The 26,273-nt window shown below is 37.8% G+C and overlaps 1 protein-coding gene across 5 annotated transcripts in view; it reads left to right on the forward strand.

Annotated features, from left to right (window-relative positions):
- DLG2 (discs large MAGUK scaffold protein 2) overlaps nucleotides 1–26,273 on the forward strand; it is a 2,219,272-nt gene that overhangs the window by 1,539,406 nt on the left and 653,593 nt on the right. For all 5 annotated transcript variants that reach the window (XM_065936970.1, XM_065936964.1, XM_065936965.1 and 2 more), the window contains one exon: nucleotides 12,178–12,347. In XM_065936970.1, coding sequence (XP_065793042.1) covers nucleotides 12,178–12,347 — 170 coding nt within the window. The remainder of the gene's footprint in view (nucleotides 1–12,177; nucleotides 12,348–26,273) is intronic.

Here is a 26,273-nt window from a genome sequence, read left to right on the forward strand (position 1 = left end):
AAGTAGGGCCAGTGTAACTGGCATGAAGGGGATGAAGATGAGAGTGGTAGAAGATGAAAACACAGAAGGAAATGAGAACCAGGGCTTTGTGAAACAGGTGAGGGGCTTGGGTTTTATCTTCCATAATACAGGAAGAGCTTGAAGGGCTTAAGCAAGGGTTGAGTGACACCATCTTATTTAAATTTTGAAATCATGTACTCTGACTCCCATGTAGAGAATCTACTGTGGAGAAGAGGAGGAAAGACAGTAAGTCAGTGTGTCCAGGTAGAAGTGGTGGTGATTTGGACTGCGTGGTGGTAGCAGAAATGGAAAGAAATTGATGGATTGGGATATATTGTGGAGTTAGAAGTAACTGATGTTGCTGATGGAATGGATATGGAAGTTGAGGAAACTAAAGGAATATGGAAAACTAGGCGGGTAGTTCTTTTTGCAGGAAAAGCTGTTTTAACCTCTGGGGATAAAAGAGAGAAAATTAGAGATAAGATTTCTACATTCATAGAGCTCTATTCTAGTGAAGAAAGTGAAAGTGAAGTCGCTCAGTCGTGTCCAACTCTTTGCGACCCCACGGAGTGTAGCCTCCTAGGCTTCTCCGTCCATGGGATTTTCTGGTCAAGAGTACTGGAATGGGTTGTCATTTCCTTCTCCAGAGGATCTTCCCAACCCAGGGATCAAATCCAGGTCTTCTGCATTGTAAGCAGACGCTTTACCGTCTGAGAGAGATAATAAATAAGAAAACAAATCAATTGCGTTACAGAGGTATCTTATTTGTTACTAACTTTGTACAAATGCTGAAATTGTTTTCCTGTAACGACTAATGAATTTACTAACCATGAGATATAATATTTATCACTTTAAGAATCTTTAAAGATGTTGGAATTTTTCACCTAAATATTTCATACATCTCATACACTATTGAAATCACTTACTATCAAATAATGTATATTTGCTTTACATGAGTAAAGTCACACAGACTATCAACTGGCTCAAAAAATAGTGTACATTTCCAATGGGGGATGCAGGACATGGAGGCACACATCTTATATACATAGTAAGTGATGAGCAGTTCAAAATAAGAGGCAAGGTTGCAAGCAGCTTGCCACAAGGTACACTTGAATTCTTGTTTATGGTTCAATTCTTTCTATGAGAATTGAGTTCCAAGAATTAAAATTAATAATATGAATAATAAAATCTTGAAATTAACACCTAAACTCTTAAGATGAAAGATGTGTTTAAACTAGAACTAGTCTTACATGTAAGTGATAAAGGCTGCTGTGGTTTGGGATCTTGTAAATCTCTCCCTCCCCACCTCTTACATCTGGAGCCATCTGTATCTTTCTCATTCACCGCGGTAGCCTCAGTGCCTACACAGTACCTGGTGCTCTGTAGTAGGTGCTCAATAAATATTGTTGAGTTTGTGTATGTAATTATATCTTTCAATTAATATTTGAGATCTTATCTTTGGTGATCAATTTTTGTTTAAACTTTCTCTTCTCACAGATGTTCTATTTATTTCTTTAATACAAATATACCTGTGAATGACAGGTATACCTTAGGTTGACTGAATTTGAATTGTTTATACTGGAGAAATGAGAGAACAGGAAAAAACACAAAATTCTCATGGGATAAAGTCACTGGAGGGAAAGTATGGATACTGGCTACATAGGTGTCATTATCAGCTTCCCGACTTCTACAATTCATTTATTTTTTTATTAGACATATACTCAATGCCAACTCTGTGCCTGGCACTTTAGCCACTAAAACTGCAAAAATGAATAAAATAAGATTTCTCCCCTCAAGTGATTCATAATTTATAGATAAACATTTAAACAAAATATTTCCTCTTTTTCCTCCCTTCCCGCATCCAATCCATCAGTATGTCCAGTAGATTCTAACTAACCTTCTTCTCTGTCCCTTTTTCTCTATCCTGATTGCCACTGGTCTAATACAGGCTGCCGTATCTTTTATCAGGATTACATAATAGCCTCTGACAACAATCCTTGCTTTCTCTTGCCCTAACCCCAAATCTAACTATGTCTGCATATCTCTACACTGTACCTAGAGCATTCTTTCTAAAACATTATTCTAGCTTTAAGTACTGCAATGGCTTTCCATTGTCTTTAAGTTCAAGTCCAGTTCCTTAACACGCTTTACAAGGGCCTTCAGGACTTGATCTCTGCTCCTCGCCTCACCAGCCACTCAGCTGTCCCTGGAACACTTTTCCCTGTCTTCACTCACCGGGCTGACTTCTATTTGACCTTCAGTTCTCAGTAACATCAGCCGCTCCGGGTTTTTCTTGGCCTTCCTAGTCCCAACAAAATCTTTCATTCGATGCTCCTGCAGCACCTATTGCCTTAGGAGTTATCATACTGAATTTTGCTAGTTTGTGTGACTATCTCCCCCTATTAAACTGTAAAGCTACCTCAGAATGGGCATTAGTCTTGAAAAATGAGTAAATTACAGGGAAATGTGGCATCTGGAGGTGGCTGTTCTAGGCAGGCGGAGAGGCCTGAGTCATGACTTGCATGGCGTTTGAAGAAGCTATAATGAAACAGTAAGAGACAGAAGAGACGGGGCTAGGGCGGTGAGTAGGAACCAGATGGTGAAAAGACTTATGTGTAATGTGAAGGTCTTAGCTTTATCAGAAAAGGCGTGTGAACTCAATCTGGGCTCTGTAGAGCTCTGCAAACAGTGCTAACCCTGTCCTTTATGTGAATTAGAGAAGAGATTCAGCAGACACCATGATCAGTGCTCGGGCAGTTGGCTTGGAGAGCGGGCTTGTCCTCAATTTCTCTCAGTACTCACTAGCCCTTGCTCAATCATATGTGATGCCCTGACTCTGGGTTCCTCACCCTCTAGGAGGTCACAAACGAGGGCCTTCCAACAGCCTCTGCTGTGATTCCTTTCCCTCTTCATCACAGAAACCACAGAAACTCTGCCTTTGTTATTATACAAACAATTATAAACATACTTTGTGTCTTCTGAGTAAGATCTCATTTGTAGAAAAGGTTTGCTTAGATTTTTTTATTGGAGTATAGTTGATTTACAATGTTGCGTTAGTTTCAGGAATACAGCAAAGTGAATCAGTTATACATATATCCACTCTTTTTTAAATTCTTTTCCCATCTAGGCCCTTATAGAGTATTGAGAAGGGTTCCCCGTACAGTATATACAGGAATGTGCATTATATCCCTGTTCAGTTATGCAGTAGGTCCTTAGTAGTTACCTGTTTTATAGACAGTACTGTGTATATGTCAATCCCAATCTTTCCATTTATCCTCCTCTCCCCCCAAATAAATATTTGAAATTCTGTAGGCAATGGAAAGCAAACACTTAAACAGAGGAATAAGGCAATCAGGTGTATTTTCAATAATACCATTTGAGCAAAAAAAAAATAGTTGGAAGATAGATTTTAGTGGGCCAAAGTAGGAATAAGAAGACTAGTTACAATTTTTTTTTTTCCTGAATCTACATGAATGACAGGAAAAGCCACACTTGGGATAAGTGGGTATAAAGGAAAAGTTTGAATCTAAAAAAAAACTATGTGATGGATTGGATGTGTGGCTGAGAGAGAAGGAGACTGCCCAGTTTTGGGTGATGGAAAGATTTACTTTGATAAAATACATGATTGAAAAGTACATAATTGTCCATGGAGGAAGGATAAAGATAATTTGGCATTCCACTTCCGGTACATTCCAGACCAAGGGGGTAGGCTGAGTTAACCTTGAATTTAGATTTATAGAACACCAGAGCTAGAAAAGAATTGTTAAATGAGGAAATTCAACTTAAACCGAGATAAGGAAAAAATGCCTTACTTAAATGGAAAGTGGCAGGATGAGAATTTACCTCTGGTTTATAACTCACTATTTTTCTCATCACACCATACTCCTTCCTTGTGCTTCTCAACTTTTCACTGAAGTGTTCATCCATATTACAAAGCCAAATCAAATTAGACTGTGAAAATATAAAATTATCAGTTATATATATGCTGATCCATATCAATTTCTTAGATTGGAGTAGATCTGAGTAGAGGAAAATAAGAATCAAATCCAACATTTGAAAATGTGTTTTTAATGTATAGTACTTAATTTTAGGTTCTGCAGGGGTACCGGATCAATCTGTAGCATTTCAAGGGGAATCTATCATGCATTTGCTTTTCAGACATTGTAGGCAGTGAGGACTTGAGTGATTAGGAAACATTTCATGAGGAGAACACGAGCTTGCCTGGAATGAGGCTGGTTCAAGTTGGGCATTTGGAAGGCAGAAAGTAACATGAAAGAAAATGCAAAGGCTGGAATGAGCTTGTTATATTTCAGGACACTGAAGGAGTTTGAGAGCATAAGAGGCTAGAATTAGAGGCCCTTCAATGATGCTCATTAGTCTTGAAAAATGACTTTCAAGAATGATCATTCATTCTAAAGTGACAACTGTGTGGCAGACACCAGGATTACAAAGATAAGTTAAACACAGCTTTGATTTTATATAGGTTAAGTAACTCAATGAGTTTTGAGGGGAGAGGAAATAATGATAGGATTGCTTTAGGAAATTGAAGCTGAGCTGGGCTTGCATGTGGGATATGTAAAAAGGGACTAGTTAACCTGGGATTGGGAAAGTCAGCTAGAAAGCTACTGCCTTAATCCAGATGGGAGGTACCAGGACCTCGTTTCTTGAAACTTGATGTGCCGTCCTGTCTGTGGACAGAGTATTAGACTGAGTGGACTGAGTAATCGCCAGTCCTATGATCTCTTCTCTTCGAAACTCCTCCTTCGTGCCTCTTTTCCATATTGTACTCACCCAGTTACCTGGCTCAGGGTTTGTTAGTGGACTCTGCTTTTCTGGGAAAGTGCTGAAAGACCAATCACCGATGCTGAAATAGCAGTTTCTTCCCCCTTGTGATCTTCCCAGATGACAGCCTCAGACAGTCCTGCAAGCCTTTCCTATAAGGGAAATGAAGTGGCAAATGGAGAGAGAAAAATAGTATATACATTGTAGGGGACGGCTTCCGTGGATCATAAATTCACATTGCTCTCACCAAGATTTAGAGACAAGAGCAAGAGCCATATTTCTTAAAATATAGAATGGAGAGGCTATCAGTTGGCCTTTTCTATAGGAAAAGAGTAGGAAAAAGTCTCACATAAAATAAGTGCTGGAAAACGGCTTACATACGCAGCCTCTCGTGGTGTAGCCGCTGTTGTCTCCTGGCCCGTGTTCCCTTAGAAAGACTTCACTCCAAATAACAGAGCTGCAGCATTGAGGGAATGTGCTTCAGAATCAGAACTTCTAGCACTGTCAACTGGACTATATGAGACTGAGCAGTCCTGATCATTTTATTTATCCATTTATTTTTGGTTCGTTTTATTTTCTGTGTTTTTTTAACTTTCTATTTTATACTGGAGCATAGCCAATTAACAGTGTCATGATAGTTTCAGGTGGACAGCCAAGGGACTCAGCCATCCATACACATGTATCCATTCTGCCCCAAACTCCCCTCCCATCCAAGCTGCCACATAACATTGAGCAGTGTCCTGTGCTGTAAGTCCTATTCATTTTAGAATGAACCACACAGTTACAGTTCAGTCGCTCAGTCGTGTCTGACTCTTTGCAACCCCATGGACTGCAGCACACCAGGCCTCCCTGTCCATCACCAACTCCCGGAGCTTGCTCAAACTCATGTCCGTTGAGTTGGTGATGCCATCCAACTATCTCATCCTCCACACACTAGTCAAAATTTTGAGTGGTGGTTATCAGAGTATGGTCCCAGACCAAAATCACCAGCATCACCCAGAAGCTTTTTACAGAGGTGAATCATCTCTCCTGCTCCAGACTTACTATATCAGAAACTTTCTGGGGGTAGAGCCTAGCAATCTATGATTTAATAAGCCATCCACGTAACTCTAATGCACACTAAAGTTTGAGGACCATTTCTATATCTAGTTCTTTAGTTTAGAAATCTAATTCTAAAATTGAGAACTAGATTTTGTTTAAGAACAAAATCTAAGTTTTGTTATTTGGCTTGGCTTTACTAATTTCTGGTATACTCCTTAATCCTACTGATGGTCAGCAGTTGAGATTGGTCCTTAAATAAGCCCTTAAATAGCTTTTTAACAAGCCAGAGAAATATGGATGGTGCAGTGCATAAGTTTTGAGATTACCTACACAACTTACTATCATTACACATCTCTTTTAGCTTCAGTTTCTGTTGTAAAATGAAGGAAGCAATATCTACCTTTCAATGTTTCTGTTTAGATAAATGATATATATTGTTATTTTAGTCGCTAAGTCGTGTCTGATTCTTTTGTGACCCCACAGACTGCAGCCTGACAGGCTCCTTCTGACCGTGGGATTTCCCAGGCAAGAGTACTGGAGCGGGTTGCCATTTCCTTATCCAGGGAATCTGGAGTAGGTAGCCTATCCCTTCTCCAGGGGAAATTCCCAACCCAGAAATTGAACCAGGTCTCCTGCGCTGCAGGTGGATTCTTTACCAGCTGAGCTACTAGGAAAGCCCGGTACTTCTTTCCATAAATTTGCTTTAATCCCATCTTCTTGCAAATAAGCTTTTCAGTCAATGTGAAAGAAAATGACCTCAATATGTAGCTTTCAAGCTTCTATATCTCAGGTTTAGATGGAACCTCTGAATCTCATAGTTTCAATTCCAGATTCCCCAAAACAGGAACTGTCAGACTTGACAAGTGATTCATAATAAACTGTATGAACCTGTCACTCCTCCTGCCACCCTGTGAATGTTCGGTAGAGAAAAAGGCCTGGTACATAATACTGTATTAACACACATCGATGCTTCCAAAGCATTAACTCTTTTCCTTTCCTAGAAGACTGTTAAATTATGCTGATTTTTATTATTTTATTCTTAGTTTTAGTGGACTAATAGCACCTAGGGAAGTCAATGAAATAATGAATTTTTAAGGTGAGAAGTTTCAACAAGGAGGAACCTTTTGGTGGGACTTTAAATATACCCACTGAACTCACATGCTTGTCCTGAGAGGACAAAGGCAGGCAGCTGCTGGTGCTGCTAAGTCACTTCAGTCGTGTCCGACTCTGTGCGACCCCGTAGATGGCAGCCCACCAGGCTCCTCTGTCCCTGGGATTCTCCAGGCAAGAACACTGGAGTGGGTTGCCGTTTCCTTCTCCAAAGGAAGGCAACAAACAAACACAAGTAGATTTAGAAAAGATCATAACAAGTTGAAGCCATTTGGGTCAACTTCTGTGTGTGTGTGTTGTGTTGTATTGTCTTATCTTTCTTCTTCTCTGGCATGGTAATGCATCTGTCTTTTTTAAAATAAATTATGGGTATTATTTGTTCTTAGCCTACCTTACCCTACCTTTAGTGACTCTAGGAATAAAAGAAAAGTAAGGCATTTTTCCTACCTTGAGAGCTTTTCTGGTATCATTATAGTTCACATAAAAATCTATGCAGTTATTCTTTTTAAACAGAGTCTGAGTTTTATAAATGATTGATTGATCTCTTTAGGCACAGACAGTATAATTCCCAGCTCATGTTTTCCATTTGATAGTGTATTGCTTCATATCATTCAGCACATTAAATATTGATTAGCTTTCTCCACGATGTGATCCTTTGGTCTGTAATTAATTCATCTATTTGACCAATGAGAATAGGACTGAGTAGAGACAATAAATAATAAGTTAGTTAGCACCTCTCCCCATCTTAATAACCAATGAGTTTCAAAATTAAGTTTCAGACCTGTGACCTAAAGCCTCCTTTTGAATCAAGCCTTGAGCAGGTCTGAGTGTGGCTGAATGTGGTTACAGGTGTGGAGTGGGGCAAGGACAGGGTAGCCATGGTGGGGATTCTGCCAAGTGTGATAGTCCTTAGAAGCTTTTTCCAGGGCTACCATAAAGCTGAAGTTTGTATTAGAACAACTGACTGTTTCCTTGATGGTAGAGGACACGGAAGTTGAAAGGGGAATTGATTTACACTCCATAAAACAAGACTTACTGAAAGCCTTATTTTACATTTTTTCTTACCTCAAATCCCATCTTTGCATCTGTTCCTGTCTCCTTCATGTAAAATTTTAAAAATGCTTTCAGTATCCTGATTGTAGCTCTCTTCCTTTCTGTCCTTTTAGTCTGTTTCTCCTCCAGTACAGTCTCTTCATATCCTTTCTTATGCAAATGGTTCTTGTCTCTTTCATAACTGTCACAGCTTACTGTTTTTCAGGCACCATCCTCAATATTTCACGTATATTGTTGAACCCCTACAGCAATTTTATTATCCCTGTTTTCACATGAAGAAACTAAGGCTTTGAGATGTCAAGTGACTTACCCAAAGCCACACATCATCTAAGTTCTAGAGGCAGGACAAGATTCCAGTCATATCTAGGTATAGCCAAGTTTTCCAGTCCAAGTTCTCAGATTCTCTGTGATGAAGTAGGTTCATTATAGAACTTTTCAAAGAAACAAAACATAGAAATATGCCTTTTAAAGCATCCATGCTATCCAAATCCACAAAGAAACAGAGATGAAACTTTGTTATCTTTCCTTCCAGTATTTTTTAATACACAATAAAGAGATTTTTAAAAAATTGAACACAATCATTTGATGATCATTTTTTTAAAATTTTATTATTGGTGCATAATTGCTTTACAGTGTCATGTTAGTTTCCGCTCTACAACAAAGTGAATCAGCTGCGTGTATACACACATTCCTTCCCTCTTGAGCCTCCCTCACACCCTACCCACATCCCGTCCCTTCAGGTCACCGCACAGCTCTGTGCTGAGTTCCCTGTGTTATCCAGCTGTTTCCATCTAGCTATTTATTTTAGACATGGTAATGTGTACGTGTAGTGTGTATGCGTCATGGTAGTGTATATGTGTCAGTGCTACTCTCCCGATTTGACCTCTCGTCCTCTTCCCCATCTGTGCCACATGTCCATTCTCTACATCTATGTCTCTATCACTTCCTTGCAAATAAGTTCATAATGAATTAAAATTCTTAAGAAAATGTATAAAAATCACAAATCTGACTCACAACAGAACATACTTTAATACCTATGAAAGAGGGTAGATACTACATATTATTTTAAATATCTTCAATGCAGAATAAATAATTTTTAAGTATTATTTGACTTTCCGTGACGCCATATCATATTTCAGAATATTTGTCTAGTGCAAATTTTAGATTATATTTCGTGCACATGTTAGTGATGAAATGTTCTTTTTGTTTCTAAGACATATTTACTAATAGCAAGGAAATGTACCAGAATATCCAAAGAAAATTATTAAAATTAATTTTTTTTTAAATCCTGGGCTCCCCTAGTAGCTCATATGGTAAAGAATCTGCCTGTAATGTGGGAAACCCATGTTCAACCCCTGGGTTGGGAAGATCCCCTGGAGAAGGGAATGGCAATCCTCTTCAGTATTCTTGCCTGTAGAATCCCATGGGCAGAGGAGTCTGGCAGGCTACAATCCATGGGGTCACAAAGAGTTGGGTATGACTGAGCAACTGACACTTTCACTTTCTAATCCTGTGAACAATACTCATCTATAAAAAGGATGTCATAGACTTATATTTGAAATAGCAAGCACTGAAAGAGTGAAGCCATTGTCTACTTTAAAAATAGTGTTGACTGAAACGTTGAGAGTTGTATTTTATTTGGTGGAAATTTTTAGAGCTTAAGCCCAAAAGGCAGCATTTTAAGTAGTCCTGAGTGAACGGCTCTGAGGAGGCAGGGAGAGGAGTCAGGCTCTTTAGAAATGTGCTAGAGCCGGCAGGTAGCCTGAGCATCAAAAGTATTTTTGTGAATTAAAGGCAACCAGATATCTCACGTTAAGGAATTCAGTGCTTTTCTATGTATGGGAAGATGCAAGAGTCAGGGATCACTGAAATCGCTCCTTTCATATGCTTCTCAGCTACCTGGGGCCTGTATCCTGTGTTTCCCACATCCTGAATTCCTCAGTGCTCGCCGCAGGGAGTGGCTGCAGCCTGATGGCTGCCAGATTGCAGGCATCCTTCCTTCCTGAGTGCCCCTAGGGCTCAGAAATGCACATTGAAGGCCTGAATCACGATGGCTGCAGCACACTTGTTTACTGACACGGCAGGAATACTGCATTTCTCACCGTCAACTTAATTGCACAAATAAAGTAGGGAGGAAATTTGTATGTAAATGGCTTTCTAATACAATGGCTCAGTGATATGATAAAGACTTCACATTTTACTGAAGCGGAGTATTATTTGAGTTTGAAGCTAGTGATATATTTATATATTTCAAAGTGAATTCAAATGCTGCCTTTATTCACAGAGATTATCTACTGGTAGAGAAAGCAAATTCTAAATAATCATGACCCTCTAGCCAAATGCTATGTCAAGTGACTGGGAGGAAGGAAAGTTGAGTGCCCTAGTTTGGCTTGATAGTCTTTCTTTTTAATTTTAAGAATTTGAATGTAAACACCTTCCCTCACATTCCTTTTTTTTTTTTTCCCCCTTAAACGGTTAACTTTGAGGAACTTTGTATCAGCTTAAGCTCCAGAAAAAGACCTAACTGGATTGGAATCCTGTGGCTGTTGTCACCAACATTGTGACCTTGCCAGTAAAATTCCATTGGTGTAAAATGAGAATCAATGCTTCATAAATGGTTTGACTTAAATACAAGCAAATAAGTGAAGTGACAACAATGATATGATATGGCACATAGTAAACCCTTTAAAATTTTCAATTTCCATCCTGTTTACATTCAACAAATTCTGGAGCACATCTTGAACCCACCTATCAATAGCTGCAACTCTCTTGTGTATGATCTGTTACAGTTTACACATATGTCCATTTATTTATATGTTTGGTTACTCTCTTCACTAGGCGTGTTATTCTCTTTTCATGGGAAACTAAAATTCAAAAAAGTTGAAGTGACTCGACCATGGTCACACAGCTGATACACAGCTGCGATGCCAATCCAAACCTCCTGACTACTAGTCCAGTGTTTTGGGGTTTTGGGTTGTTTTTTTTTTTTTTTTTTTGGTTTTTTTAGTGCACTAAAGCTGCCAACTTTGTCCACGTGTTTAGGAAAAGAAAACATCTGATTTAGGCTGTGATTTCCTCACCCCAACATTTGACAATTAAGGATTCCACTGTATACAAAAGGAAAAAATTGAGTGGAGTTTGAATAGCTATAGCATCCAATTTTTTTTTTAATGTCAGTCACTCCCTTCTATGGAAAGCTATGTTTTAAGATATGATTAGTATGCTGAGCATAGGGTGATGGTAAACATTATGTTTTTGCATTATCATGAGATGACAAAATTACCCACTCTCAAAGGACCAGCTGCTGCAGGGTGACTGGCACCCGTGATGCCTACATTCTCAAAACTATTTTAACTGGTAGTTTTCCATGAATTTTTTTAGTCAGAGAAGAAATGTATGTGTAAACCTTTTAAAGCCATAGCATCTGTTATGATGAAAGGACACACTGGAATCTTAGTGAGATTGTTCTAGCTCAAGAATTTGAAGCTAATTAAGATTCTTATTGAACCAAGAGTCCTGTAACTCACTTCCTCAAACAGACAGAAAAATTATGAACAAAAAAGGTAGGAAAATTCTTCCCATGCTTTTTATATAATATTTAGACTGCATGTTATCATTTTAAATTGATGTGCACAACATACATGAAACTGTTCATTACATTAGATGTATGTGTCCTAAAAGGAAAGAACAAATTTTTGAAATAGGAAGACATAAGATCATACCCAATCTCTAATCAAATTGCTCACAACTTTAGACAAAGAACTCAACCACTTGGAACAGTTCTCCTTTGTGTGATGTGGATAGTAGATGTTCCACGAGATTATGGAAGAAATCTAGCAGTTAAGGATATTATAAATCAGCAAATTATGCACTGCTGGGGTGGGTGGGATGAACTGAGAGAATGGGATTGACCTATGTGACTACCCCATAGGTGATGTAGTCACAATCAGAGTGGACTGGAGTTCAGGACAGGACCTGACCAGTAGCGTGGTCAATGTTGGGAAGACTGGGAAGGCTGAGGGGTTCAAGGTTTTTTTGATTTCCTTCATATGAAGCATTTCTTCCAAGTATAAATATGTTTAAAGTGCCAGTGTGCTTTGCTTCCCCACATCTTCAGGTTAGATGGTCATAATATTCTTTCAGAAATTCTCTTGGACACTCCTGACTTTTACCCGTCTTCATTTTTTTCAGGGTCAATGATTGTATCTTACGGGTGAATGAGGTGGATGTGTCAGAGGTTTCCCACAGTAAAGCGGTGGAAGCGCTCAAAGAAGCAGGGTCTATCGTTCGGCTGTACGTGCGTAGAAGACGACCCATTTTGGAGACTGTTGTGGAAATCAAACTGTTCAAAGGGCCTAAAGGTAATAGAAACATGAACAACTCACAGTAGGATACCAGTGACAAACTATTTGATTAAAGCTTATGCCGTAACCCACCCACAATGTACTCTGTTCTTTTATTCTCTGATGTTCAATGTTTACCAGGAGATTTGAAATCCAGTGATGATAGAATTTTACAGAAAGTAAAAGAAGCCAATACTGTAACTATGAACTCAGAGAAGTAAGTGATAGATTTCTAAAGAAATTTTCTTATAAACAAAAACAACAAAAACCATCTAAATTTTTCTATAAATTTTTAGCCTTATCAGATCATCCTGACTTAGCTGGCATGTTAATACTTTCTAACTTTTCAAATGTAAATGGTAATCTCCCTCCTTTAATAAAATAGTAATGTGAAAAATAATAATTTGAATAGTCTATCCTGAAATAATTATTATATTTTATGACACTTGTGATTTGTTTTTATTTGGTAATACTTTTACCCATTTTATTTAATAAGTACTACATGGCATTTTATACTTGCAGTAGTCAAAATAAGTTAAAATTTATTTTTTTGAAATGTTCACAAAGCTCTTGAGGTAACTGCAGTTACTTTGGGGAATCATATGAACAGTGAGATGAATCATATGAATTTCTAAGAAGAGAACTTTGAGCTCTGCTCTTCAGAAATGATAACATTTAATATTAATAGTATTTCAGGTATTTTATAAAAATCTAATAGTTAGCCTAAAAGTATTTAAATATTTTAAAAGATTGTGACTAGTGAGGCACTATACTCTTAGTAAATTATTTCTCTTTCCCTTAAAATCTGTGTAATCTCTAACGCTATTATTGTTGTCATTGCTGAGTCTCTAAATTGTGTCTGACTCTCTTGTAATTCCACAGTAGCCCACCAGGTTCCTCTTTCTATGGGATTTCCCAGGCAAGCATTCTGGAGTGGGTTTCTATTTTCTTCTCCAGGGGATCTTCCCAACCCAGGGATCAAGCCCACATCTCTTGCGTTGGCAGACTGATTCTCTATCACTGAGCCACCAAGAAAACCCTCTAATGCTATATCTGATTTAAAAAAAAATAAGCATACTACCTTCTCTGGGAGGTACTAGTGGGTGGTATTTAAGATCTCAGACCCAAAAAAAAAAAAAAAGATCTCAGACCCAAGAGTCAGGCAGGATGGAATTTAAAAGCCTAGCTCAGCCACTTAGCACAGTGACATTGGTTAGACCAGCCCCTCTTATTTTTAAATGGGGATTATAATGGTAGCTTCCTGGTGCTATCATAAAACGGTCTTCCCTAGTGTCTCAGACAGTAAAGAATCTGCCTGCAATGCAGGAGACCCTGGTTTGATCTTTGGGTCTGGAAAATCCCCTGCAGAAAGAAATGGCTATCCACTGCAGTATTCTTGCCTGGAGACTTCCACAGACAGAGGAGCCTGGCGGGCCATAGTCCATGGGGTTGCAAAGAGTTGGACGCATCTGAGTGACTGACACTTGAACTTTCAATGGTAGCATCCCATTGGATTTATGAAAATTAAATATTTAATATCTGGAGAGTACAGAGCAGGAAAGCTTTCTGGTTGAGTGCAAACTCCAAAGTATCTGAGCTGGAACCCTGGCTTGGCAGTTCACTAGCCATTTGATCTTGGTCAAATTTCTTAACCTCTCTGAGCCTAATTTTCTCATCTACAAAATGCAGATAATACTAGCACTTGCCCCTTGACATACTATGAGGATTAAATGAGTCAATATACATTAAGTGTTTAGAGTAGTACCTGGCACAAATTGACAGCAAATATTCACTATATATATGTGAATGTGTGTGTGTATTAGTTGCTTAGTCATGCCTGATTCTTTGCGTGGACTGCATGCCCACCAGGCTCCTCTATCCATGAGATGGATTTTCCAGGCAAGAATACTGGAGTAGGTAGCCGTTTCCTTCTCCAGGAGATCTTCCCAACGCAGGGATTGAACCCGAGTCTCAGATTCTTTACCCACTGAGCTACCAAGGAAGCCACATATATGTTACTTGTAGTTTGCTACATATGGTTTCAGCCTTTGCCACAATTGTTTGATAATCTAATAAAAGAACCAAATTTCTCATGTGTTAAATCCAAATGCACTAAAATCACAGAATTAATTTGAGTGTGGGGAGAGTAAAGCATTTCCACACCAATGTCTGGTGATCTGTAAGAAAAGACTTTCTATTCTACACATTTTCATATTTGCCATGTGTTTTAAAGTTAAAACTATTAAGCATTCACTATTTAAATTTAAAAGATCTGCTAGAATAACAGGTAGATACTTCTACAAGTCAGTTGACAGCAATTGTTCAGCACAGCCTTAAGGCAAATCCCAGTGTCAAGCAGTCAGCAAAGCATTACCATCCATTAGCAGACCTCCTGCTAGCTGAGTCATTCCATGACCTCAGTTGCTCAGCAGAGCACTTAAAGGTTCTAGGGAATCGATAGCCAAAACTCCTTAATTTGATCTAGAACACATTATTTTGGATCTCTATCTTTGGTGCCACAGCCCCCTCTGGCTGGTGTATTTCTATCTGAACTGTTTTCTCCTTTGAGTCAGGAGTGAAATAGCCCTGGGACAAAAAGAGGCGGGTGGGGAGACAGGTAAGCTTAAATCAACCAGGAATACCCAGGCAATAACCCAAAGAAAGAACACAGCATATGGGTGATAGGCTTGTTCTACTGGGGAGAGGAGATCCAGGAAACTGTTAGAGCTAACTTTATGCCCCTGAAAGCAGGCTCCTGCCAAATTGCTGTAGAGGTTTGTGGACCTGTTGGCCCTGTTGAGATTCTGCTGGGTCTGTCCTACTTTTTTGTCCTGTCACCATACAAAAGTCACCGATGGGGATTTGTTTCTCTGTATAAAGCTTACTGATTTACAGAGAAAGAAACTGTTTTAATCACTATTTGAATTCCTGATGCCTTGAAGGAAATGCTGAATCAGAGTAAATTGAACAATTAAGTTGGGTTCTACCCTACATCTGATGATACCTTCCAGTCTTAACCTCCCTTGGCATCTCGTAATTCTTTATTTTTGAATGATGATCTATTTTTTTTTTTTTTTTTTACAATTTCTGCCCATGTTTAACCTTGTACTATGGAAACTCTTATGCAGTGGAGACAATGGAGATGAATCAGATGTGTTTCTAATGGGAGAGAGAAACATAAAGGTAACTCACTTTAGTGCTAGACAGAATGAAATCAGCTCTGTGGTTGAACTTGAGCTATGATTCCAATTGAATTGAGCAGAGAGAAAGATGTGATTCATCTTAATCAGAAGAACCAAAATGCTCCAGAGAATTGAAAATTTAATATGTGCTTTCAGACCTTTATCTTCCCTTCACTGAGCATGTGGGCACTCTAGATAGTAAATATCAACACTCTAGCCAACTGGGCTAGCTACCCTCAATTACGAGTATATAATACAGAGCTAGCTGGCTGTGTTCATTAATTTCCTTCTTCAGTGATTCAGCAAATATTTATTAAGCATTTATCATGAACTTGACACAGACCCAGGCAATGAGGATTCACAAAGAAAACAGAGAGTTTTTGTTCAAGAAGATTATGGTCTAATGTAGAAAACACCTATAATATAAATTGGGAAACATGCTATGAATGAACATAAATGATTGTAAGGAGGCACCAATTAGGTAATGGGTCAAAGACGACTTCTCTGAGAAAGTGCCGCTTAAGCTAAGCTTTGAGATACAAATAAAACCAGACATTAGCTGGATAAAGAGTGGAGAAGAGTATCTAGACAGAGTAAAAGCATGTGTATATGAAGGCCCCAGGGTAGGAAGAATCTTCATGCCTTCAGGACTGAAAGATATCAGTTGTGACTGGAGTTTAAAGACAGGATACTGAATGACATGAAAGGATTCTGTCAGGGTGAACAGGGGCCACATCATGTGCAGCGTTGTTGACCATATTTGCAGGTTTGTTATTTTATTCCAAGTGCAACGGGAAGATCTTGCAAAATGTTCAGTATGTGAGATGGTCAAATTTGTTGTTTTTAGGAGAGCGCTAAGCCACTGTGAAGAAAATGCATTGAAGGGGCCAAGAAGAGAAACAAAGACAGTTAGGGGTCACTTGGAGAAGGAAGAGAAAGGTGAAGTTTTCAAGTATATGGTGAAGATATGTTGGCATTTGCCATATAGTGGCCTTGCCCCTTATTGACAATCTAGATATGGCATTTGCCCAAGGATGAGACTGCTTTGTCACTGAGCCATTGAATGGATTGAGGTGCCATTTGTGAGATGGGGAAGGCTGTGGAGGAACCCTTAGGGAACTATGCTGGGCACATTGGAAAGACTGTGATGATTCTGAAAAAGAGGCAGAATTGGAAAACATCTGTCTAAAAACCCTGTTAATATTCTGAATTTTCTCTATTTTCTATCAAATATCTGGAGTTGCGGAAATATCTGAACAATGACTTTCTCACTTTTGCCAATAAAAATTATGACTATGGCGACTTCAGCTACTTAAAACAGTTGTAAACATTTAATAGATCTATTTTATAGACACTCTTAATGCCCAGATGATTTTGGGGGGTTATTTTTGGTTTTGTTTATTTGTTTTTACATGAGACAGAAGGTAAACAGTATTTCTTTTCATTATATAGATGCAATGTTAAGGGATTCCTTGAAAAAATAATTTGTAGTAGAATTAAATTTATAGTTTTCCAGCTTATACTCTTATGTTTATTCATTCTGTTGTACAAGCGACTACTTCTGAGATGACCTTGGCGTATGTGATTTGTCTTTATGGCCTTATGGTGGTACTGATCTTCCCATTATTTGACTAGAATCATCTGGCTGATAATTTGTGATCATGTATTTCAGTAAGGAATATTTGGGTAATATGCCAGACTGATTTAGAATGTTTCTTCTTAACAATATATAAAAATTTCCCTACCCTCACAGATTTGGTCATTGCCAGCAGCTGGGGTGTCTGTGTATAGGCAGTCAGTTGAGAAAAAAGTGGCTAATCACGTATAGGAAGCTGTGATTAGGCAAATCCATTTAGACTTGCCAAGCAACCAAAAATATACAAGGAAGATTGAAGTCTGCATGTGGTTTCCCAGGAAATAGGTTCATAATAAAAATCTTTCTAGTGACTTTCCCAAGGACACTCCAAGTCAAAATTTCTCAGAAACTAGATAATTAAACATGTGGAGGCCGTTGATTTATGTGGTCTAAGCCAAAAAGCCCTAAACCTATATAAGAAATGCATTTGCTTCTAAGATGTATGTGTTGCTTTAAGACAATATAGCTAGTTGAAGATCAAGTTCTATTAAAGATTGCCCCACTCTTCCAAACTAGAAAGTTCAAAGCCCTTTTCTGTTGATTCTTCTTTCTTCTTGGGCACCTTTGTTAAATCGGGCATTAAGTCCTTTGGAACTTACCTCCAACTAACTAGTCTTTTGTGTAAAATCTCCATTGCCGTTACTGTGGTGTTCACATCTTCCTTAGGTCTTGTCTTATCTACTGTAATAGACTCTGTTCAAATCCCTCCCTTCCATTTGCACACACTTGTAGGTCAGTCTTCCAAAACTCCCAACTCTGTTAGTTGATTCCCCTGCTCAAAAGTGTCTAGTGGCTCTTCACTGGCCCTAGATAAAAATCTAAATTTCCTGTTATATCATTTCATAGCCTCTATAACCTCCCTTTCCAGCAACAACATTTGATTTCAGTCTTTTCTTCTCTCTTCTCTATTCATCCTTCTTCTCCAGCTAAACTGTGTTATGTACAATTTCTGAAATGTATGCCATACTCTCCTGCCTCTAAGACTTTGCTTATCCCATTCCCTCATTTGAATGCCTTTCCTTACCACTGTGACCACTACCTGTCAACATCTTCTCCATCTCTAAGAGCCAAGCCAGTTTGGTTCTTTGTTGTTGTTGTTCAGTTGCTAAGTCATGTCCGACTCTTTGCGACCCCATGATCTGCAGCATTCCAGGCTTCCCTGCCCTTCATTATCTCCCACATTTTGCTCAAATTAATGTCCATAGAGTCAATGATGCCATCCAACCATCTCATCCTCTGTCACCCCCTTCTCCTCTTGCCCTCAATCTTTCCCACCATCAGTCCTTCCAATGAATATTCAGGAATGATTTCCTTTAAGATGGACTGGTTTAATCTCCTTGCAGTCCAAGAGACTGTCAAGAGTCTTCTCCAGCACCACAATTCAAAAGCATCAATTCTTTGGCACTCAGCTTTCTTTATGGTCCAACTCTCACATTCTGTCTCCTCCACAAAGCTATCACTAATCGATCTACTCAGAAAGTCTTTCACTTCTAAGAGCTTTTAAAATACTTTTTTTTAATCTTCTTTTTCTCATTTTTTTTTGTTATTAGGCCATCCAAGTAACTCATAGCATACAGAAAAGATAGATATCAATAACCCAAAATAAGGAGATAAACAAGTAGCAAATCCTAACACTTAAGACACTGAGTTTTTAATCTCTATCCTGGCCTTTGCTAAACTTGAAGCATTTAATGAACACTTGAAAGGGACATACAAATCCCCAGTTTAGTCTGTGACCAAACCTTGTGTCATAAGTGGGGGGAATTAGGATGGAGAGATAGAGTCGAGTCCAAGAGAGATCATGCCTGTCCCTGAAGTAAGGCAGTGGGGAAAGGACTGGACAAGATGGAAGCTGAATGATTTCACTGCCAATAGCAGTTGCTTATGAGGAACATCCTTGCATGGACCCCCTTTTTTATCATACCTTACAGAAACTATCTGTTCAAGAGTTTGGAATAAATAGTATTTAAAGTATCTAGCACTTTGCCTAACAGGCCAATTAATCAAAAAGCAATTTCCAAATTATTGAGGATTTTTAATTTCATTTTTTCTTAATAGCCAACATGACGGATTTATTGTCCAGCTTGGTTAAATATCTCGGCATGTCTTTGATATTACAGACTTTTTCTCAAATATCTAACTGGAATGAGGCTTATGGCTTGTCTCAGTCTCTGCATGCGCACTTCTTTTCTCTCAGCTGTCCTTGTTCCTCCACCTGTTCTTGTCTTTTCTCTCTTGACAGTAACATGGACAGAGTAAACTTCCTCAAAGTTGAAATGAGAAACTCATCTGGCAGTTTTCAGAGGTGGTCATTTGGTAAATTAACTATTTCACAACTTTTAACATTTGGGATATAGACCTAGAGCTGCAGGTATTGAGTACATAAGGCAAGATCCGTGAACATTTGAATGAGCTAAGATTTTTGGACTTTTCTGGTTGTCCAGTGGTTAAGACTCCAAGTTTCCAATGAAGGGGGGCATGGATTTGATCCCTGGTCAGGGAATTAAGATCCCATATGCTACATGGCACTGCCAAAAAAGAAAAAAAAAAGGGGGGGATGAATGAGCTAAAATTTTAATTCAAAATTGAATGCACCATTCTTTCAACCTAGTACAGGATATTTTTCATTGAAATTCTTCTTTTTATGCCATCTGTCTATGTATAATATTGCTGATGGCATTTTGTAACAGGTTGGACAACTACCACCTGACCTTGATAACTGGGGGGAATTTAGATTAGCAGAGTTTTTAGTTGTCCAGAATTCAGCTATTCATGTCCAAACAGATCACCAGACCACTGGGTAAACACTGAACACAAAGGTTATGCAACAGTTTTGATTATTGGCATCCAGCCATCTACTGTACGTCCCCCCTTTTCATGCCACGAGGTATATTCATTTTTTTTAAATGTACATAGAAATGTGTCTCTCAATGCAAGGCACCATTTACTCTTTATTCAGGCCCCTGTCCCAGGACCTGAGTCCTAAGTGGTAGGTAGACCTCTTTTGTGGTATAGGGCCTTTCTGAATAATGGTGTGACTCCTAATAAACACAAATGGCAAATTCAGCTGTTTGGCATGAGGTCTCAAAACACTACACTTTCCTTTTTGTGCTAAACTTTATTCAGTCCTTTTGAATTACCCAAATTGTTCTTTCGGAGGAAACAAGGATATGCTTGAGTGCATGTGCACTGCAACCTTTTGCTGAAATCTAATGTTCACAGTCAAAAAGAAAATGCCTAACTCTGTGTTAAGCCAGGAAAATAGTCTTCTTGGAAGTAAATTGTGACTAAATCACCACTCTCTGATTCCCCCAAAGGACAATTTTTTTTTTTTTTAAATAACTGAACAAAGGACAATATATTGGGTTGGCCAAAAAATTGGTTCAGGTTTTTCCTTAAGACCTTGATGAGCTCCTTGTTCCCAGGCACTTCCTGTAGAATTTCTTGAATGTGTCCATGGCTAGTTTCTCATTATTTCTGGATAAATGAAATACATATCACTTTTGGGTTAGGAGGTTCTTTCTCTAAGGTGATATTTGGTCAGTCTTCATAATGGCATCTGTAAAAAAGCTCTCTCCTGAGGCCTTAAAAGAAATTATCTATTCATGAAAAAACAAACTACAACTTTTCTGCTATGGTCCCCACTGTTCTGTACATTATAACATTATAGGAGAGTAAAGCAATTAGTTCTATTTGCTAGATCCTTTTGGAAACTAAGGAGTGATATCACACCTCTCATTTGCCCTTTGAGGTTAAGATGTAGTCATTGTTTCTTTTCTTTGCTGTTTAAAGCTGGCTCATGATTTTTAACAGAATTTATCATCAGTGACTTCTTGAAAGTCAAAATTATTTTCACTGTGAAAACTTCAGATGCAAAAAAAATGCACTGTACTAGATGTAGTCCAGTTTTTGACAGTCTAAAGTTTCATAATTCACATAGAAAATGCTGTTTACCTAGCTATGAATATTTGCTCGGGCAAATACTTACTTGTATAACATTTTTTTCAATTTTTTTTTATTAAAGTATAGTTGATTTACAATATTTTGTTAGTTTCAGATATGCAGCAAAGTGATTCAGTTATTTTTTCTGATTATACTACATTATAAGTTATTACAAAATATTGAATATAATTTCCTGTGCTATACAGTAAATCTTTGTTGCTTGTCTGTTTTATGATCTCTGTTAATATCCCATACTCCTAAGCTCCTGATTTATCCCCCTTCACCCTCCCCTTTAGTAACTACAAGTTCGTTTTCTGTGTCTGTGAGACCGTTTCTGTTTTGTATATAGATACATTTGTATGTATAGTATTTTTAGTTTTCAGAGGAAGTGTGTTGCTATGATAAATACTGTGACTTTCCAATTTATGATCAACAGCAAAGAAACTTCATGAAGGGACTTTAGGGTTTGGACAGCCTCTAAGTTTAAACCCCTGCTTTACCTGACTGTAAAATGGGCATATGAAGTCGTCTTGGTTACTGTGAGCATTTAGTGAGATACGTGGTACATCTCAATGCCCAATAATTTTAAAGGGTTCTCCTTCCTTGTTTATGTTTTTAAGAAGCAAGTATGTGCAGAAATTAATTATCCATTCACTCAATAAATATATTATTTCAAAAACATTTATTAAGCTGGGCAGTTCTAAGCACTAAATCAAAAGAATGACAATAAACAAAGATTTTTGGCTTTCCTCCCAAACACCTTCTTAGAAAACTGGCATTCACCTAGACTGAAATAATGCAGGCCTTTTCTGCTGGCGGGCACCGACTTCATGCTAAATTCATCACAGTCCCCTAACTAAATCCATTTTGGTTCTCCAACTCATCAACCAGTGTACATTAAATTCTTCTCCTTCTCTGGAACATTGAGATCCGATAAAATTAAAGATTGCATTATTTTTTATTCACGGACTGTGACTCTGAGTGCCGTTAGCTGTCAGTCAAAATCCGTGTACTACATGGACTTTGTCTATGGGTGTAATTCAGTTGCAGCTAGATTGACACATCATCCTTTACAGAAAGTTGCTAGGAAAAATAAAATCTCTGCTCTTAATATCCACAAAGAAAGCCAACTTAGGAAATTTTTAAACATGGAATCTTCTATGGGCTAACCAATTATGAGATCCCACCAAAAATCCACCATAAGTAGGAAATTGTCATACTGAAAATGGTATTAGGAAATGTTGAGAATAAAAAGAGAACAGTTAGGAAGAGGGATGACTAAAAATAACAAAAGAAACAGGCGAGACACATTTTTCTAGGTGGTTCAGAGCCTTAGAGCCATGAATGAAGACATACATCATTTGTTCAATATAGGCCAGCAGTCTGAGGAAGAAAGTTCAGTAGCTGCTTCCCAGGAACCTAAAACCATTCGCTGAATGTTTATGAGTAGTTGAGTCAGATTGGGAAATTTAGCCTTCATAGATCCATTCATATGAATAAACTGTGGTACCAGTTTTTAAAAATCATGATCATTTTGATGTACACAAATTCCTATTTATGAAATATTCTAATCTCTGAAAATATACACATTCACTCATGTATTTAGTAAAATATTAATTGAACACCACCTGACTGTGTTAGACTAAAAATTGGAGATAGAGACCCAGTGTGCCCTCAATGGAGATATTGGTCCCAGTATAGTGTGTGAAATGTACACATGCATAGATAATTGTAAATACCATCACATAAGTATTTGCATAGGCTTTTATGAGGAAGTCTTGACCAAGACTTCAACTTCTACCTTAACGCTTTGCAAGGAAACAAATTGTCAATACTTTATAGATATTCCCCTAGGAGACTGACCCAATCACTGGAATTTTTTTCCCCTATAATTGAGCTGAAAGTGGGACTTCTTTTTTTTAATTGTCCATCAGTGTTATTTCTGCCCTCTACAGATATGATGGCAACTTTTCATAGAAGAGTGCTTCATACATATATAGACCACAGTCAGGTCTCCTCTTATGCCTCTCTCTTTTAGGCTAAGGAATCCCATTTATTAATCATTCTTGATACAGAGTGATATTCAGACCTTTTTTTTTTTTTACACCGTTTCCATCCTACTAATTTTCTCAAGTTTGGCAACGTCCTACCCAAATAACAATACACAGACTTACATAGAGAGATCCTTTGATATGCTTGTAAGTGCAGGCCATGGCGAGTAGAGTTCTGTACGTGAACTCCACTCTCTAATTATTGGTGCCACTTGTGCTTACTTGCTCAGGCATATCCAACTCTTTGCAACCCTGGGGACTGTAGCCTGTCAGGCTCCTCTGTCCATGGAATTTTCCAGGCAAGAGTACTAGAGTGGATTGCCATTTCATTCTCCAGGGGATCTTCCTGACCTAAGAATCGAACCCGTGTCTTTTATGTCTCCTGCATTGGCAGACAGATTCTTTACCATTAGCACCACCTGGGAAGCTTCTGATTATTTAATAGAATATAAAATTGTGTAAGCATTGTTTTTAAGACTCTTTTTGTTGGCTCATAACAAGATTATAGATAGTTAAATACTCTATGTGAATCAGGTATATCATGTTCTATTTTAGGATAATTGACTCAATGTAAATTTATAAATTTGCATTTATCTCTATAAATATGGTTAAGCTGGGCTTAGCATCCAGAGCTATTGATATCATTCTTAATAATAACTCATTTGAAATAATAACTCGTTTTCTTATATCAGTTACAGGTAACTTGAAGGTAGACAGATGGAATTCTTAGAAACAGAACTTGGCAAGGATGCATGTTGCCCAGGATACATAGAAATGAAATGAATCCTGCAGTGTCAAGGAAAGACTAAATATTGAACTAATAGAAAGATAAAAATAAAAATAATGCCTGAAGTCAAAGTTTTACACCAAGCAGACTGTATATACTACTAAAGAACTGGTTTCTAGGTTATTAGAGCAGATTAATCTTACCTGCCTATAGAAATTCTCTCCTTCAACAACTCACAAAATAAACACAATAAAAATTAATAACAACCATAAATGTATGCAAACAGTGATGAAAGAAGTCATGAAACACAACACAATGCAATATATTCAAAAACTTTGATAAAGGAAAGAAGCAGTAGCAGAGAGGTTTAGTAAGGCTCCAATACCCCTCCTGAAACTATGCTGGTAGTTGACAGACTCCAACTTCTTTTTCACTGATAGCACTAAATCTTGGAAAAGAGGACATCAAGATAGTAGCCTTATCTTTTTCAGAATAGTTAAACTTGCTATTGCGTGCTAAGTTACATCAGTCATGTCCAACTCTTTGCTACTCTAAGGACTGTAGCCAGCCTGCCAACAAAATAGAATTCACAGTTTAGAAAGTACAGATTTATTTTTCTGGAATAAAATGTAAATAGTGCTGCGTACAATGAAATGATAATCAGTCATAAAATATTGCTTAATACTGACATTTTTAAATCTAAAAGTGTTAAAATGTATGAAGAAATGGAAAGAAACACCACTTGATATATATCCTGAAAGATGTTTGACTAGGAAGAGAAATACTGAGTAGATTCTGCTCAATTCATTCAACAAACATCTAGTTTAAAATCTCTCACCAAGGATCAGGGAATATAGAAAGGTAAACACAAAACAAAAAGATTCCTCTCTCCCTCAATCTCCATGATATAATTATTAGAGCCTTTAAAAGTACAATTCTTCAATCAGAACTGCCTTGAACTAAATTTTGATACACATTTAAATTAGTATGCCAAATAGTATGCCAAATAAACAATCTGAACATCTCACTTGATCCAGAAACTATTGTTCTTGATCAAACTTGATCAAAACTATTGTTTTCTCTATCTGTCAAATCTATTCTTTTCTCATAAAAAGAAAGTAAGCTTTTTTAATGGAACTTGTCTTCAAAAGCTCCAACTATTCTTTCTTTAATATTCTATTTTTTCCCCAGGTGTTTGCACTTTGATTTTCTGATGAATTGAAGTATTGCACAGCTCTTTGTTGAAGGAGAGCAATGTTAGAACAAAAGGTGTATAATTTTCAGAAGTATCCCTCCTCTATGCCTAAATTTAAAATCAAATTGACATTTTCCTTTTTTGCTTGAGAGGAAACTAACCCTTTGAGACTCTGTACTGACATTAACTGATAAAAGCATCTTTTAGCTCTACTATTGCATGGATTTCCTCACTGCTCTAAATAACACAGCAGTGTATTCATTTGCTTGATTATCTGTCGCATACATTTCCATCCTAGATTGTTACTGGCACCAAGCATTCTAGATGGTCCAGGAAAGACTGGTAGTGATCATTTCCTGATGTCTCCATTAGATCAGGCTTCAGAGGGGTTATATTGTGGATAAGTGCTAGCAAGCAAAATATGACAGTTGAGTGTTTGGCAACTCACCAACCAGTTGATGAAAATTGAATTGCTCCCCTTCTGAATCTTGCCTTCAGCACTTGCAAATTACTGTCTATTTATTCACAGAAGGTACTCTGACCTCCTCACTGAGGAATTAAGCCTGGTTATTTTGTTCGTGAACTTAGCTGGTATAGTTCCTCAGTGTTGTAATTCGCAACCTTTAAAACTCATCTAGGCCTTTCTTTTGGAGCTTTTCTCAAGAAAACATTTGGCCATTTAAGAAAAAGCAAAGCTATTCTGGACATTAGTTATAAATTCAATATAATTTCTCAGGAATAGAACACAACTGTTAAGATTAGTTACCAATGAAGATGGAGTAGTGAATTGTGAAAAGCTTCAGCTTTACTCTTGCCATTTGTATTTATAATGGCTTTGAGTTAGTATCAGTAACAGGATTAGATGGGACATCTGTTAGAGTGAAACATTTGATCCATTAGGCAGTATTTTTATAAAATAATTTGAAGCTTCTGGCTTATTTTTTTCTACCTTGGTTCTCCAGTCCTTAGCAATAAATTTTCATTTTCATGAAGGATATCAGATATTTTTCCAGAAAAAAGATACTGTGGTTTTCCAATAATATACTCTCAAAATTATGGCCAACCTAGATAGCGTATTAAAAAGCAGAGACATTACTTTGCCCACAAAGGTCCATCTAGTCAAGGCTATGGTTTTTTCAGTAGTCTTGTAGGGATGTAAGAGTTGGACTATAAAGAAAACTGAGTGCAAAAGAATTGATGCTTTTGAACTG

Source organism: Muntiacus reevesi, chromosome 5 (assembly GCF_963930625.1).
Source record: "Muntiacus reevesi chromosome 5, mMunRee1.1, whole genome shotgun sequence".
NCBI lineage: Eukaryota > Metazoa > Chordata > Mammalia > Artiodactyla > Cervidae > Muntiacus > Muntiacus reevesi.